The following is a 17,884-nucleotide window of genomic DNA, read 5'->3' as shown; positions in this document are numbered from 1 at the left end:
TGATGTCAGGCAAACGGGCTTATAATTCCCCATTTTTTCTCTCCCTCCTTTATTAAAAAGGTGGGGTTACATTAGCTACCCTCTAATCTATTGGAATTCTTCCAGAGTCTATAGAATGCTGGAAAATGATCACTAATGCATTTGCTATTTCTGTGCTTGCTTCCTTAATTACTCTGGAATGCAGATCATTAATCCCATCAATTTCTCCAATTCCACTTCCTAACTAATAAGGATTTCCTTCAGTTCCTTCTTCATGCTGGATCTTTTGTCCTCACCAATGTTATTTGTGTCTTCTTTAGTGAAGACAGATTCAAAGTGTCCTGACCAACTCAATCTCTCCTTCATACGTCAGTCCTGCCATCCCAGGAATCAATTTGGTAAACTTTCGGAGCACTCCCTCTGCAGCAAGAACAAGCTTCCTCAGTTTTACTAAATTCACCTCTCATTCTTCTAAACACAGTGAGTAGACTCTCAATCTGTTTAGTTTTTACTCATAAGACAATCCTTATATACCAGGGATCATTCTCATGAATCTTCTCTGAGCTGCCTCCAATGAAATTACATCTTTCCCTGAATAAGGGGACAAAAACTGCTCACAATGCTCACATGTGGTCTCACCAGCACCTTGAACAGTTGCAGCAAGATTTCCTTACTTTTATACCCCAACCCCCTTGAAATAAGGGCCAACATTCCCTTAGGCTTCCTGATTACCTGTTACACCTGTGTGCTGGCTTTCTGTGTTTTGTGCACAAACACCCCAAGCCCCTTTATGTTGCAGCTTTCTGAAGTTTGTCTCTTATTAAGTAATACTCTGTACTTTGGATCTACTTTCCAAGGTGAGCAATTCCACATTTATCCAAATTATTCTCCATTTACCAACATTTTGTCCACTTACTTGTCTTAACACCTCAGATTAAGGGCAGGGTTAAGGTGATGGGATCTCTGTTGCAACCTCAGCTGGTCTGGGAAGTGACCCCTGCTGCAATGTAAACTACACTTCCAGCCAAGTGAAGTAAATCGCCCCATGCAATCACAGGAGAAGTAACACTTGCTTCTTTACCTCCACCTTCTTCACTATCCAAGGTTTTAAACTTTCTTTTCAAATTAAACAATGTTTCCCTTGTATATCTTTCAATCTATACTGGTCACAATGTTTCTCCTTTACATTGGTGGCACCAAATGTAGACTGCATGACTGCTTTGCAGAATACCTCTGCTCTATATGTCGGAATGACCTCAACCCTCCAGTTACTTTTCATTTTAATAAACCACCTTGATCCCACACTGACATTTCTGTCCAAAGCATCCAGCAATGCTCCAGCTTAGCTCACCACAATTTTCTATCAGTGCTCAGGACTCAACATTGCTGTCAAAAAATTCAGTCAATGAACACTGTCCTCCATTTTGGTTGCAATTACTTCTCCCCCACCTTTCTCCACCATCTTACTCCCCTCCCTGTGTGTTCCCAGTGTTTGGTGGGAGCAGCGCCAAGGGAGATTTGCTCTGTATCTAACCCCGTGCTGTCCCTGTCCTGGAAGTGTTTTATGGAGACGTACATAAAGGGGTAATAACAATAATACACTCTGATATCTCTGGGACTATTGCTGTTGCTGACTATTGGAATGTAAAATTATCTTTGTTGCTGTTCCTGAGATGGAGAGAGAGAGAGAGAAAGGCAGCTTCGAGACTAGGGCCTTTTTGGGCCTCCTGGATGGAGAAGGTTGTGGATTGGGTTGACAGGATAGAAGCAATACTTCCAAGGAACATGCTCATCACGAAACACATGTTGTGATGGTGCAATCTGCTGTTGGTAAAAGCCCTGGTTTGTATCCGTAGAGACTTTGTTCATGCGTAAAGCTGGCTAGTGAGACTGATGAGTTTTTCTGTACAAGGTCTTCACTAAGATAGTTAACAGTTAGCCTGCACCTCCCTGAGGTCAAGGTTTAGTTACCTGGCTGTATTGAGTTAGACCAAATGTATGCGTGCAAGAGAGAGAGAGAGAGAGAGAGAGAGGTCTGAGCTGGGTAGCTACGTTGAGAAAATGCAAATTCAATCATGTGCTTCTTCCCAAATGAGATCAGTGCCTTCAGGAAGAGAGGTGACCACCTCTTTCTGCACAGATGCTAATTTAATTAGCAGCTTATCTCACAGGCTTCACCCACCAGCAGCCAGCTTCCAGGGGAACACATGTCCAACCGCATTCCATTTGTTCATTCGGCAAAGCTCACTCGTGTGCCTCAGCAATTTGTCCCAAACCCTTAATTTATGCCGAGTTACAGCTCCCTGTGTCTCTCTACAGGGACAGTGTGCAATGAATCAATTCAATAAAAATGGTCTATTTACCTTCCTTCATCATTCCCACTTTCAGACACTTCATAAATCGACACGATTGACAGGATTTCCGCCTGCGTTTGGTTATTTCACAGTCATTTCTGGCAGGGCAGCTGTAGTCAATGTTACCTGTAGGAAAAGAGACAGTGAGGATGTACAGTCCCTCACACGTAGACTCTGACACTCAGACTCTCACACACAGTCACTGACACAGTCCCTAATACAGATCCTCACACTTGCCCTCACGTACTTTGTCCATGTCTTTTTCTGACTTACTTTCTAGCTAACTCATTCTCTTTTTTTCTTCCACTGCTACTTGTGTCTGTCAAGCCTCTGCAAACATCTCATTCCAACTGTCCTAACATTATGTTTTCAATATATTTGGTCTTCAATTTTATCACCAAATTCCTTCACTACTCTCTTCTCCTATAAGAAATTCCTTAAAATCTATTTTACGTAGCCTAGTTTTCAGCTAAACTGATTTTCTTGTGGCTGTGTCAATTTTCCCGATTCTCTCTACGCAAAGTTGTGCAGCATTTTATGATCTTCACAAGGTTATGTAAATGTCTTTCTGTCCATCTCACACATGCTGTTTCATTCCAACTATACCTCTCTCATCGTAATTTATAACCTGGGCAAAAGAAAATATTTCACTTTTATCTGGAACTGTTGGCCTGTGTGCCTCCAGTACACACGCACAAAGGATGAAAGTAACTGTTTGACTCAATCAGGTTGCAAAGGTTCATACAATACTGCCTGAGCCAATGAGGATTCCCACCCCTCATCAAGCACCCTCAGTGAATGGTGATAATATTATAGAATTGGGGCTCCAGCAGTAGCAGTACTTTTATTTTTATGGTCATTACTGGCAGGGCAAGCATTTACTGCCCATCTCTAACATCGCTGGAGAAGGTGGCACTGAGCTGCCTTCTTGAACCTTCTTGTAGTCTGTGTACTGTAGCAATACCTACAATGCCCTTAGGGAGGAAATACCAGGAGTTTGACCCAGTGACAGTGAAGGAATGACAATATATTTGCAAGCCAAGATGTTGATTGACTTAGGGGGGATCTTGCAGGGTCTGGTCTTCCTATGTGTCTGTTATCCTTGTCCTTCTACACAGAAGTGGTGTAAGTTTGGAAGATTCTTGGTGAAGTACTATAGTGTACCTTGTAGACGGTACACTCTGCTGCTCCTGTGCTCTAGTTGTGGAAGGGTGAAAGGTGAAGGTGGTGGATGCACTGTCAATCAAGCAAACAGCTATATTCTGATGATGTCAGATTTCTTGAGAGTTCCTGCACATGAACTTGTTCAGCAAGTGGGGAGTATTCTAACAGATTCCAGACTTGTGCTTTGAAGCCAGTAGACAGGCTTTGGAGAGTCAGGAGGTGAGCTGCTTGCTGCACAATTTCCAGTCTCTAACCTGCTCTTGTAATGAATGTATTAATGCGAGTCCTGTTGAGTTTCTGGTCAATGGTACACCCAGGATGTTGATTGTGGGGAATTCCGTGCTGGTGACACCATTAAATATTGTTTATGGTCATTGTGAATTATTAGTGAGTGAATTACACTCATCAGTTAAACCCTGAGTGAGTCCAGAACTTGGTGCATTTGAACATGGACTGCTTTGGTATCTGAGGAGTTGTGAATGGTGCTGAACATCACTACTTCTGACATTAGGATGGAGGGAAAGTCATTGATAAAGCAGATGATGGTGGTTAGGCCAAGGACACTTCCCTGAGGAACTCTTGCAGAGAAGTCCAAGAGCTCTGATGTTGGACCTCCAACCATTGCAACCATCTCCCCATGTGCCAGGTATGACTCTAACCATTGGAGGGTCTGCCCCTTGACACTCATTGATTCCAGTTTTGATGGGACTCCCTGAAACCACACCCAATCAAAAGCACCCTTGGTGTCAAAGACAGTCACTCCCATCTCACTGCTGGAATTCAGCTTCATCGCCTGTTAGAATCTGGTATCTAATATCTACAGCTTTCTGAGACCCTCACAACGTGCAGAAAGCCTATGTTATCACTATCCCCCATCCCAGCTGGCACATCACAGACTCCAAATCCTTCTCTAGCTCCAGACCCAGGGCCGGGCCCACCACAGCCATAGGCCCCAGTGCTGAGACTCAGGATAAGCTCCAGCAACCCAGCTCCAAACCCAATCTCCAGGACCTAATGCCCAAAAACCCAGACCCATGTCCAGCTCCAAGCACTAGGCTGTCCGCTTGGGGAAACTTTTAAAAAGTACCTTTCTGATCAGTATAGCTGCCTTCCCACCCCCACCCCATATTTGTCCAGCATGGTTGCCTGCCAGCCCTGTACAATGCTGGCACTGGGACACTGTTCTTTATAAGTGTGTGTGAACCAAGTGCCATGAGATGTCTTAACCAAAGGCAAACTGGGCCCACCCCACACTGACACACAAAACTGTGGACCACTGGATGGAAAGCAGCCATAAGGAACCTCACTTTGAAGTTCCGACCCAGTCATACCTGAGATTCATGCCTGCTGGTTACAGAGCTAATGGGTGCTGGCTATGAAGAGAGGTTGAAGAGATTAGAATTATTTTCACTAGAAAGATGGAGGTTGAGGGGGGACCTGATTGAGGTCTACAAAATCATGAGGGGTATAGACAGGGTGGATAGCAAGAAGCTTTTTCCCAGAGTGGGGGACTCAATTACTAGGGGTCACAATTTCAAGGTGAGGGGGGGAAAAGTTTAAGGGAGATATGCGTGGAAAGTTCTTTATGCAGAGGGTGGTGGGTGTCTGGAATGTGTTGCCAGCGGAGGTGTAGAGGTGGGCACAAGAGCATCATTTAAGATGTGTTTAGACAGATACATGAATGGGCAGGAAGCAGAGGGACACAGATCCTTGGAAAATAGGCAACAGGTTAGAGAGAGGACCTGGGTCAGCGCTGGCTTGGAGGGCCAAAGGCCTGCTCCTGTACTGTAATTTTCTTTGTTCTTTGCTCTTTGAACCTTGGAAACCACTAGAAAAAGGTGGATTTTAATATCCTGATTAATTGAGAACTTCAAAAAGGGAGAAGAGTATTAAAGGATCTGGGAAACATCAGGAAATTAAAATATGGCACTGGAATAGCAAATAAAATAGTAGTGCCAGTTCCTGTTGTTGGTTAGTTAACTGTTAATCCTGGTTTCATTGGTGTTCAGTATGGCTCAGGAACCTGCGATGGACATTAAATGATTCTCTGCCAGACCATGGGGAAAGAGACAGTGACCCTAATTAAAGCTGCAGTGCTTGCATTAAAGCAGCTCTCTAAGATATGCGCTTGCATTTAGCAATTAGAGCCCCCTCGCTCCCCAGGGACTGTGCCGTTAATGAAATGTCTCGGCATTCAAAGTCTGTAAACACTAATGAATATTGACTGTATCTTCCGCCTGATATCTCTTTTTTACAGAGTCAAGCACAGAGATTAGCAAAGTCATTAAATGAAAAGTAATTAATTAAAATCATTGCTATCCTTTTTATATGCATCTTCTTGTCAAATTTGCAAATTTCATCATGAACAAACTGAGTAACACAGAGCATATAAATTTCATGATTTAAATATTTCTGAAGAAAAATTGCAGTGTTGAGTTATTAATTAAATCCTTATTGTCACATTAATGTGATATAAAGAGTCTGTCCTTCACTCCACACCAAGAAACAGGCCAAAGGATGGCCCAAAATAAGAAAAGGATTGTTCTGCGCTCTTCAAGGTGAGAGGTGCTAGTGCAGACAATTAAATCCAAAGTCATTTCATTCAACTGGAGTCAGCATCAAACTCTCCCAGGATGGGGGCAGCACAGGGTCAGTTACAGGTTAAAGCCTCCTTTACACTGTCCTCATCAAACACACCTAAGATAGGGACTTGTATCAGTGATGAAGGGTCTAGGCCCGAAACGTCAGCTTTTGTGCTCCTGAGATGCTGCTTGGCCTGGTGTGTTCATCCAGCTCCACACTTTGTTACCTAAGATAGGGACTTCACAGGGTTAGATTGTAGACTAAAGCACCCTTCCACTGCCCCCATCAAACACTCCCAGGACAGGAACAGCAAAGGTTAAATACAGAGTAAAGCTCTCTCTACACTGTCGCTCATCAAACACACCCAGTGAATTTGAAGAGGTGTTAAACTGTTTTGTTACTCTCAACATTGTTTGCTATCTGTTTCTGATGAAGTTGTTTAATTTGAGTTTATATTCTCCATGATCCTGCTATAAGATCTATCTGAGCTCGGAGACTCCACACTCAGCCACTAAGAGGAATTGTGCCTGGCCCTGGTGGAAAAGTCACACATTCCATTCTCCCGTTCTGTATGTTTCACTCATTCAATCTCCAGCTGTCATCAGCAATGCCCACAGAATCATTATAAAGTCTCACTGTTGCAGTCCTAGCTATCTGAGGCTCCTTAGACAACAGCTTCCAAACATGGGCTTTGGGAACACCATCTCCTGCAAGTTCTCCTCCAAGCCACTCACCGTCCTCACTTGGAAGTATATGACCGTTGTTCAGGGTCACTGAATTAAAACCCTGGAAAACCCCTTCTAAACAGTATTATGGGCCTACCTTTAACATGTGGACAGTTGTGGTTCAAGAAGGCAGCTCACTACCACCTTCTCTAGGCAATTAGGGATGGATAATAATTGTTATTCCAGCCAGGGAAACCCACATCCTATATGTGAATAAAATCAAGTCTTGGCCTATTCATATTGAATATTCATGTGCCTTTGGCATCTGCAATTTACATTTGCTGGGAGGGCCTGCACTGTCACTCACTGTCTGATGACACAGAATCTTTAATGGAGACTTAGACTAACAATCAATGGAAAGTCAAGAACAAGAGATTTGAAGCTGTCCTCAACAGGCTTGCCCTTCCTATCTCAATCAATATGAAGCAGGACATTTATACAATGCTTCTGAATAGATTATTGATTATTTCAACAGCTTTTTGGACAGATGCTATCAGCTCACTTTTATCCCTTTCAAACAGTGATGTATTGATCAATAACAGGTTGAAATCTCACACATTGTGCCATGCTGAGTTGGATGAACAACCTCTTCCATACAGGGCAGCGGGAGACGGGCAGTGAGAGAGGGCCAGGGGTTGAGGTGCAATGGGAGAAGAGCAGCTGGAGAAGGGCAGCAGGAGAGGAGCAGGGTGAGAGGAGCTAGTAGAGGGGCAGTGAGAAAGGGCTGGAGAGGAGAGGGGAGATGGACTGTGAGAGAGGAAAGAGGGGCAGGGATAAAGGGAAATGTTGAAAGGGGTAGAATTGAACACAGTGACTGGTGTGTGCAGCACAGTTACGCTGAAGACAGTGAGGGAAAGGGAAGGGTGAAAATGGCGAGGGAGAAAGAAAGGGTGTGATTTTCTAACTATATGTTGAGGAAGTTAATGTTATGGTGTGGTGAGGCCGTTCAGTCTGTCAATTGTTTGTTAGAGGCCCCTGATTTGACAAAAGAGGATCGTGTTGTGAAGTATCAAAAGGTTAAAGGCTTGTAGATTGGCTCACAAACAGAAAGCAGAGAATTTTTTCGATGGCAGTGAATGGGGCAGCACAATGATCAATTGATACTGAGGCCTCATCCATCCACAGGAAAGTGTCAGAGTGTGACTGATCCAAGTTTACTGATCATACAATGTTATGTGAGAAAGTAGTTTGCAAGAAGAACATATAGAAAAGAATTTTCGTAGTGTCTTTTTCAATGAATGGCCATCTCAAAGTGCTTTACACCCTATGAAGTCATAGTTATAATGTAGGACAGGTGCACAGCCAGGTCCCACAAATAGCCATGTGATAATGTCTAGATCATCCATTTGTACAGTGTGTGAGGAGCGACTACTGGTTAGGACACCCAGGAGAACACCCTGCTCTTTGGTTAAATAGTACCATGCAATAATTTACACTCCCCTGAGTATGCAGGTAGGGTCCCACTTTATCCAATCTGCAGGCGGTCAGAGAGGCAGCTCAATAATTGGACAAGAAAATGTCAGGTGGAGTCTAATGAAGGGAAAACTAAAATTATTCACTTTGATAAATTAATCTACAAGGAGAAACATCTTTTAAAAGTTAAAAACTTCATACATTATGTTGTACAGAAGAATTCGGAGATCTTTAACACAAATTTCAGAATGTTCAAAAACAGGAAGGTTGGAAACTAGTCCGTTAGCCTTTTATTACAAAGAGAATTGATGTATAAGACAAATGAATCTTGTTGCAACTATATAGGGATTTGATGAAAGCACAGCTGGAGTTCAGGTCTGGTTGTGGTCTCCTTGGTCAAAGAACGGGACATTAGTCTGGACTGGTTGCACTGAAGGTTCACAAGATCAACGCCTTGCGTGAGAGAGTTGTGTTATGAGGGGAGGTTGATTGAATGGGCCTAGGGTCTCTGGAGTTCAGAGAGGTGAATTCATTGAAATGTGTCAAAATTCTTCAACAGATCAATAGGGTCAATGGTGGGAGACTGCTCCCCCTCGGCTGAAGACTGAGGGTCAACATCCCAGTATCAGGAATTGGCAATTATGACTGAGAGCAAGAGATTTTGAACCTTCTCACCCAAATAGTTCCACACATTCACATGTTGAATATATTCAAGAATGAAATAGATGGATATTGGACACTAAGGTAAGCATTGGAAATGGGAGCTGTTGGAGTTCAGTCATTGTCTCATTGAATGGCAAAGGAGGCTCGAGGAGTTGACTGGTTTACTCCTGTTCTTATTTGAGATGTTCTTAAGTTAAGAGATTTGTAAGTTATTTAGACATGACCTTGGAAAATTGTCATTTCAAGTGAAATTATTCTCACCAATATAAAAGGAGTGAAGTGCCTGTTCCATTCTGGAAACCAAGAATTAAATCTCCCTGGAACTAAGATAATGGATTTGGAGGTAGAAGAGGAGCCAGAAATATTGTAGAAAGCCATATCTGATTGACTACTTAAGGTGCTTCAGGCCCTGGGGTGAGTCTATATAGAGTGGGTTGCCAACAGATGTGGACAAAACATCATTCAAGCTTCAGGAACAGCCTTTCTTTGTCAATGGAAGCTTCCTGATTTGTGGGACATTAGCTTCACAGGTTGCACCTTTGGGGGTAGCTCAGACAGCCATTAGGGGCTGCTTGCGATGCTGATGTCAGTGTCCAGTTGTTGCAATTGGTATTCTCATGGAGATTCTTCCCCTCCGCTCTTAGGCTGCTTGTTTTTCTAGGCTGCACTTGGAGACGTTTGTTGGCAGTTCAAAGTTAACAGACCCCAATGTTGAATTGCTCCAGAAATACTCCCTTCCTGGGGTTCAACAGACATTCCCATTGACTCTGCCCATTCCCTGTTCAAATCACCATTCTTCAATGGATACCCAACACTGAGGTAGCTGATTAATTGACCAGAATTGTCCCAAAGCCTCCACTCACCAAAGTGTGACATCAGCACCCTGAATGCCATTTATAACAAAAACAAAGTTGCTGGAAAAGCTCAGCAGGTCTGGCAGCATCTGTGAGGGAGAAAACAGAGTTAACATTTTGGGTCCGGTGACCCTTCCTCAGAACTTATGGTGGCTGGGAAAATGTCAGTTTACATGCAGAAAATAGGGAGGTGGGCGGGGCAGGGAGTAAACGATGGGATAGAGCCCAAAGAGAGAGAAAGAAGTTGGTCAGACAAAGGAGTTGTTGACGATCAGTTTGGGAGGGTGAATCGTTGTTAATGGGGACTGTTAGTGACTAACAACAGGGGGTGTGTAATGGCAGGCTATGTGGTAACGTGGCCTGGTGTGAGGGGTAGGGGGCTGGGACATGGGAGAGTTTAGGCCCGAAAATTATTGAACTCAATATTGAGCCCAGAGGGCTGTAGGGTCCACAAGTGGAAAGTGAGGTGCTGTTCCTCCAACATGCATTGGGCTTCACTGGAACACTGTAGCAAGTCAGAAACAGAGATGATGGTCAGGGAACAGGGTGGCACGTTGAAGTGGCAGGCAACAGGTAGTTCAGGGTCTTTTTTGCAAGCAGAACATAGATGTTCTGCAAAGCGGTCACCAAGTCTACGCTTTGTTTCCCCACTGTAGAGGAGACCACATTGTGAGCAGCGAATGCAGTAGACTAGATTGTGGGAAGTTCAGGTGAAGTGTTGCTTCACCTGGAAGGTATGTTTGGGCCCTTGGATACTGGGGAGGGAAATATACCAGTGAATACCATTGTTGAAGGTTTTATTATATTGCCTGGACAGTCTGTCCAAACCACTGCTATGACAGGCACATCACACAGTTAGATACAGAGTAAATCTCCCCTAAACTATCTCCATCAAATACTCATAGGACGGGGACAGCATGGGGTTAGGTGCAGCACTAAGCTCTGTCGACACTGTACCCATCAAACACTCCCAGGACAGGGATAGCATGGAATAAGAGGCAGAGAAATGCTGTCTCTAAACTGTTTCCATCAAACACTCCCAGGACAGGGTTAGATACAGTATAGAGTTTCCCTCTACACTGTCCCCATCAAACAGTCACAGGACAGGTACAGCGCAGGGTTAGATACAGCGTACATTGTTTGTATCTGAGGGGGTGTTGGCTCTGCCCTGAAATGCTTGGAGTGGGATTTTGCAGCTGACCATTTCTTACTGGGAATGTTTGGTGTTGACTTTGTTTGCCCAAAATCAGATGTGCTCCAATCACCATCACCAATAATGTTCATTCAAACAAAGCCAGTGCGGAAATGAAATGAGGAAATGAATGCTGGACCTTGGATAGTGCGTTTGAAGAAGGCTTTACATGCTTCACAGGAGGCCACTCCATAATGGTACCCAGAGGCAGTGTCCCCACATACGAGGCACAGACGTTTCGGAACGGAGCTCAGACTGTAATCACCCTTCAGGGACACATCTCCAATCAGCCCACTTGGGCAGTCCTCGTATCTCTTGTGGCAACAATTGAAATTATTTGTGACAGCACCTGGGAAGGCCAGTCCCTGTGACATTCCACTCAGTGTGACACTGTACACAGTGCTTCCCTGCGATGACACACTTGGACTAACTGCTGCTGGCACCGGGCTCCATGGTTCCATTTTAACACAGGACTCTGTGTGTTGATCCTCAAATGATTTTCTGCAGAGGAACCTGAAAACAATAAAACACATATTTTAAGCAACTTAAAGAGGCAGAGCAACAGCAATTGGGCATGTGTAATGACTCTTTCTTTTCTGTATCTAATTCATGTTGTTTTTAAACTAGGAATATTTAATGACACAATGTAGAAGAAGCTTCACTCTGTATCTAACCCTATGCTGTCCCTGTCCTGGCCGTGTTCGATGGAGACAGTGTAGAGGAAGCTTTACCCTGTATCTAACACATGGTACACGGAGACAGAAACTGGAGAGAAGGAGAATGCTCAAGTGAGAAAATATGCAAATAGAATGAACACAAGAATAAGAGAAAGAGATAGGGAGAGACAATGAATGCTGTAATGAAATATTGTGAGAGGCACTATTTCCATAAGTGCCCTGAACTTAAGTTAATATTAGTAAATTTTTCTGAGGTTCATAATGAGGAGTTTGGGGATAATCAGAACGCTGCTCCCCCTTTGGGGCAGCAGCCGTTTTCACATGATCAAGTGGAGGGAAACCTACCAGGGATGATGTACTGTCTGCTCACATTCCTCTTTTAGGCACTTGTTTAATTCTAGTTGTCAGAGAACGTAAACATTTTCAGATCTCACTTCATCTTGTATCTTTTTCCTCAAGCTGTTGCAGTTTTTAATCCCAGTGGTGGGGAACTGGACAGTCTGGAGTTATAGTCAGAGTTTCTGAGTGTGGTTTCTTATGTTTATATATGTTTGAGGCTTTGCTCAGCTCAGACATGGAACTAAACGAACCTGTGCAAACACAAATGCTTTGTCCACCCCAAAAAACCAAAATTGACCAGTCAACATTGGACAAAATGTGAACAGATAACAGCACCAAGGCTCATTAGGAGAAACCAATCTCGCTCAGAGATATTTGCAAGGGTCTCTGAGCTTTTGAGGAATTATTCAGATCGTATACCAGTTAGAACTTACAACAATCAGTTTGCCATAAAATCTAAACTTACATAAATCAGGAACAATTATTTTAGCAGAAACTAATTTTCCATAATGACCTTAGAAAAGAGCACTGAGTTTTATTCACATTCAATCCAACCTTGTTATAACAGTTGCAATTAACAATCTGATCATTTAAATACTCACCAAGAAAAATCACCCAAGTTATTACCTTAGAATTACCAATATTAATTCCACAGCTTCATTTCTGAATATGAAATGATCAGGATCTGAGACAAGTTCATTTGAAGATAAATCTTGGTTGGGTGAGCTGTGGAATTTTGTACCTTCAGCTCTCGTTAGTAGACTCAGGAGTCAATACAGTTAGTATTGTCTCAGGCACTGCGGAGCTAGTCACAGGATCAAACATATTCAGGGTCCCAGATAGCAGGCACTAAACCCCTTCACTCATTCACTGAGAAACCTCACACTTATCAGCCATACTATTCACTAGAAAGCAGCATTCTTTATATTTGGTTAGATATTGCCAATCGTTCAAAAGAATTGTTTAAATATTCTTGGCAATAAAATAAAAGGGAAATGGAAGCACAAAGTTCCAGTTGAATATGCAAACACTAATGGCTGAATTTAAAAATCACTCACATGTTGAATTTCTTCTTTCTTTTAATTTATGATGAGTGATGGCCCTATATATCTGCCCAGTTCCTCCAGTTTCTGTTCACTCACTTCAGCACAGCGACCAGAGCTGTGAGCTGCGGCCAAGTGAGATTAAACTCCAGCACACTCTCACGTACACACACCCTCTTTAGGAAGATCAAAGCAGAGAAGGAGGGACTTGGCCTAGAGAGTTAACCCATTCACTGCTGTGGTCTGAGTGAGATGCTGTCCATGCATCACTAAATTAAGCCGGAATAGCTTTCTCTCATATCAAACAGCTTACTCGCGTGAAGAATAATGGACAAAAATTATATAATTTAATCAGAAGTATACTATTTTATCACACAGGATCAGATGAAGGCAGATCCTTTTACAACATATTATCAAACTTAGAAAGACTAAGAATAAACACTGAAACATTGAAAATACAATTACACCAGGCACAATAACCCCATAACACAGAGCCACAGAAGACTGTATGATCACAGAAGATTCAAGGTGTAAGATGTTTGGTCAATCTGCTCAATGAGGTCATGGCTGAACTGATTGTGCCTCTAACTTGAAATTCCTGGCTGCCTTAATAACTCTTCACTCTCTGATGGAGAAGAAATTGCCCTGTCAATAGCAACTTTTCATTTGCCTCCCTATTTACTTGCTGTACCTGAATGCTATCTTTTTATGCTTCACATACAAGGACACTGACAACCCTCTGTGTTGCAGTCTCTCGTTCGCTCTCCAGTTTATTAACATTCTGCTTTTGTATTTTCACAACAAAGTGGACAATCTCACATTCTTCATCTGCCAAGTTTGTGCCCATTCACTCAATCTGTCCATATCTCTTTGCAGATTTTTCATATCTTCCTCATAAATTACCTTCTATGTTTGTGTCATCAGAAAATACACTCAGCCCCTGCATTTAAGTCATTAATGTAGAAATAGTTGAGACCGGAGAACTGATCTCTATGGCTAGTTCTGTTTACCATACTGAACATGACCCATGTATCAAAGCTCTTTGCTTCATGTTGGTTAACCGATCTTCTATAGTTGCTAATAAATCACCCCAAATCCCATCTGCTCTTATTCTGTGTAGTTACATGTTATGTGATACATTACTGAATCTCTTTTGGAAATCCAAATACACTATGTTGACCAGTTCCCCTTTCATCTCCTCCTTGCGAATTCTATGATTGTTAAAATCTCTTGCTACTACCTCTTTATAACAGAATTCTCCATGCCACCAATGACAGATATAGACAATTTCCGGCCTTTCTTAAATAATGGTGTTACATTTGTAGCTTTTTGATCTGCGAGGCCATTTCCAGAACTTAAGAAATTTTGAAAGATTACAACCAATGCACCATTATCACTACAGCCATGTGCTTTAAGGTGTGAGGATGCACATCATCAAGTCCAAGAGGTTTGTCAGCCTTTAATCTGATTAGCTTCATGAATTTCTTCCCTGCCTTTTGCCCGCCTATTTTTGACTATTTGGGGATATTTTCTATGTCTTCTATTGGGAAGGTGGATAAAAGTTGCATGTTCGAAGTGTTTGATATTTCTTTGTTTCCCAGCATTACCTTCCCAGTCTGACCCTCTAATGGAACTAAACATAATTGGTCAACTCTTTCCTTTCTTATATCTTTGTAGAAGCTTTTGCGTCACATTTTTATATTTCTTCCTTTTTTTTCTGCTCTCCCATTTCTCCTTATTTTTAGCCATATTTTGCTCATCTTTAAAATGTTTTGGGCCCACTACGAATCTTTGAAGTTGTACATTTATTGGTTCAAGTTGGTACCATCTTTAATGCATTGAGTTAGTCATGGATGGGCATCTTGCTCATAGACAGTCATGAACCATTTAAACTCCCCCTCCCATTCCTAAGATGATATGTCCATCCTGGGCCTCCTCCAGTGCCACAACGATGCGACCCGAAGGTTGCTGGAACAGCAACTCATATTCCACTTGGGAACTCTGCAGCCCAATGGTATTAATGTGGATTTCACAAGCTTCAAAATCTCCCTGCCGCGTCCCAAATCCAGCCCAGCCCATCCCCGCCACCCTAACCTGTTCTTCCTCTCACCTGTCGCCTCCTCCCACCTCACGCCCACCCCCATTTCCTATCTACTAACTCATCCAGCCCCCTTGACCTGTCCGTTCTCCCTGGATTGACCTATCTCCTCCCTACCATCCCACCTGCACTCACCTTTACTGGCTTCATCCCCGCTCTTTTAACTTGTCTGTCTCCTCTCCATCTATCTTCTCCTCAATCCACCTTCGATCTACCTCCCCCTCTCTCCCTATTTATTTCAGAACCCTCTCCCCTCCCCCTTTCCTGATGAAGGGTCTCGGCCCAAAACGTCAGCTTTTGTGCTCCTAAGATGCTGCTTGGCCTGCTGTGTTCATCCAGCTCCACACCTTGTTATCCTGCTTGTAGAATTATGTCAATTGTTTGGTTAATTTTTATGATCACAGCTAATAGAAATAGGGGACAATCCGGCCCCAAATGGAAACCTGGATTGACAACAACATTTTTTTATTCACTGCTGGGTTTTATGCCTGAAACGAGGGTGTCACTGGCTGGGTCAGCAATTATTGCCTATCCCTAATTGGCCCAGAGTGCAGTTAACAGTCAACCACGTCACTGTGGGCCTGGAGTCACATGTAGGCCAGACCAGATAAGAGCAACTGATTTCCTTCCCTAAAGGACATTAGTGATCCAGATAGGTTTTTCTGACAATCAACAATGGTTCATGATCATTATTAGGCCATAATTCCACATTCTTTGTAGAATAACTGTAGGATAGTATACCTACAATTTAAGAAGATTGTGAGTGAAACTTTCAGAAGCCCATTGATCATAAAGTCATTTGTAAAATGATGCCAACCATAAAAGATGTGAGGGGAAGCTTGAAAAATGGGATGACAAGATTGGTTACCTAAGGGCCAGCACTGTGTGGTGGTTCTGGACAGACTCTCGCTAGCAATGTCTCAGGCTGGGGCAGCAAGGAGGTATGCAGATATCCGCCATCAAGAATTTGTCAAATAATGACTTCAGAGTATGTAAGAGCTCATGCCAGATTCCATCTATATCAATCTCCAAAATAATCTCACTGCACCACACCTTTTCCATAACGTGGAGCCAATCCTAATATAATTCCGATCCAATTCTAGTAACCTGCTTTTCCCTAATTGTTATATATCAATACCAGACTAATCCTGATGTCCCACCCTTCCCCAAAGTCTTGTACATTTATCTGTTTCAATTATTTATCCAATTTAGCTGTTCCTTAAAAGACACAGACTAAAGCTCCTTGCAGACTGCACCTGCCCATCAATTCACAGAAGCCTCATTAGGAGAGAAATTTAACTTTTGGGTATGTGTAAAATGGAAAAGTTAGGTCCATGAGGACACTGCATGTATAGTATATGTGACTAGGTGTGAGATCTGCTGCAGGCAGCAGAGTTTTAGTTCATACTGCGCCAATCTCATTTTGCTTGAGTGGATTTGATGGGTCTGTGTTGCAAGCCAGCATGTTCCATGTTCATAAATAACCTTCAGATAATCCCTTAGATTAATTCGGGTACATATATATATTCTGACATGTTCTAACTGTCAGCTGAACCAGCTTTCACTAACAAACCCTCCTCTCTGTTTTACTTTGTTTTACTTGTCTTTCTTTTTCCTCGCTCTCATTTTCACTTTCCCTCTTGTTTTCCATCCCTGCTTCTATGCTTTTCTGCTGTCTGATTATAACCCTGCTCCTCTCTTTTGTGTATATTTCAGCTTTCATATTGCTCTCTCATTTCTCACATTCTAGTCATTCTGCAAATTGACATGTTTATTAAGTAAAACCTGCTGTAAAGTTGCATCCTTACCCATTACTGTATGGTCCAGTTTAACTTGATCTTAATCTAAAGTAAAAATATCTGCAGGACTTTCCTAATCTGTCTGTTTTCCATCTGTCTGTTTGCCTACTTATGTCTGTCTCCCTGCCTGTCTGTCTGTCTATTTGTCTGCTATATCTGCCTCTCTGTCTATCTATCCGTCTGTCTACCTGCATAACCCTAACCCCAACTGGTCTGTATAACTGTGTTTCACTGATGTCGTTCACCTGGTGAGACTCTCCAAAGTATTTATTATCTCTAAGTGCCATGTAAACTCTAACCCTAAACTCTAACCCTGATTTACATTCACATTAATTCTCAACCGTGATTCTAAACCTAACCCTGATCAGAAGCTAAAACCCTAAGTGTAAAACTCATCCTTACCCCAACCAATGATCTTAACTCATTTTTCCAAAAATATACTTTACTCAGAAATTTTAAAAAGATGCATCATATAACTTTACGAAGTCGACTATTCACAAAAAAAACACAGATCAGATTCTTTCAATACAATATCTGAGGTTCCTCAATGCACTTGCTAATTGATATTTACAAGGATTATTTACATTTTGAGTTAAATATTCTCAGGTGCACACCGCCTGAGGAGTTCTACACAATTTCCAGCTCCTTGGTGTACTGTGGTTCAGAGCCTTGGACTGTGGCTTTTCTGCATTGTCTCCTGTGCAAATAGACAATATCCACAGTTTTAGTGTTTTTCAGTACATTGCCCATAATATTGGAAAGTGCCAGTTTGCAATATTGCAATATGTCCATCGCGGACAACTTTTTGCATTGGAAGATCAACATATTTAAATAGTTCAAGACAGTCTTCGACCCAGTTGATGCTCCTCTGTTTATCTGTATGCCCCAGGGAAAAGTCTATAGAACATACAGCCCCATATAACTGAGCTGCTCAGGATAAACCTCAAAAAATCACTGCATCTCTTCCCAGAGCCGTGTTGCAAAAGCACATCTCACGAGGC

General features: G+C 42.6%; 1 protein-coding gene across 2 annotated transcripts in view; it reads right to left on the bottom strand.

Annotated features, from left to right (window-relative positions):
• Positions 1-13,121, bottom strand: part of LOC125447776 (estrogen-related receptor gamma-like) — a 37,906-nt gene extending 24,785 nt beyond the window's left edge. For both annotated transcript variants that reach the window (XM_048522477.1, XM_048522478.1), the window contains exons 1-3: positions 13,002-13,121; positions 11,067-11,440; positions 2,343-2,459 (exon numbers count right to left, since the gene is read on the bottom strand). In XM_048522477.1, the coding sequence (XP_048378434.1) occupies positions 2,343-2,459; positions 11,067-11,440; positions 13,002-13,003 (493 nt within the window). In that variant the 5' untranslated portion in view covers positions 13,004-13,121. The remainder of the gene's footprint in view (positions 1-2,342; positions 2,460-11,066; positions 11,441-13,001) is intronic.
• Positions 13,122-17,884: the final 4,763 nt, after the last annotated feature.

Source organism: Stegostoma tigrinum, chromosome 39 (assembly GCF_030684315.1).
Source record: "Stegostoma tigrinum isolate sSteTig4 chromosome 39, sSteTig4.hap1, whole genome shotgun sequence".
NCBI lineage: Eukaryota > Metazoa > Chordata > Chondrichthyes > Orectolobiformes > Stegostomatidae > Stegostoma > Stegostoma tigrinum.
The sequence above is the reverse complement of the archived record's forward strand: the minus strand, read 5'-3'. Positions and strand labels throughout refer to the sequence as shown.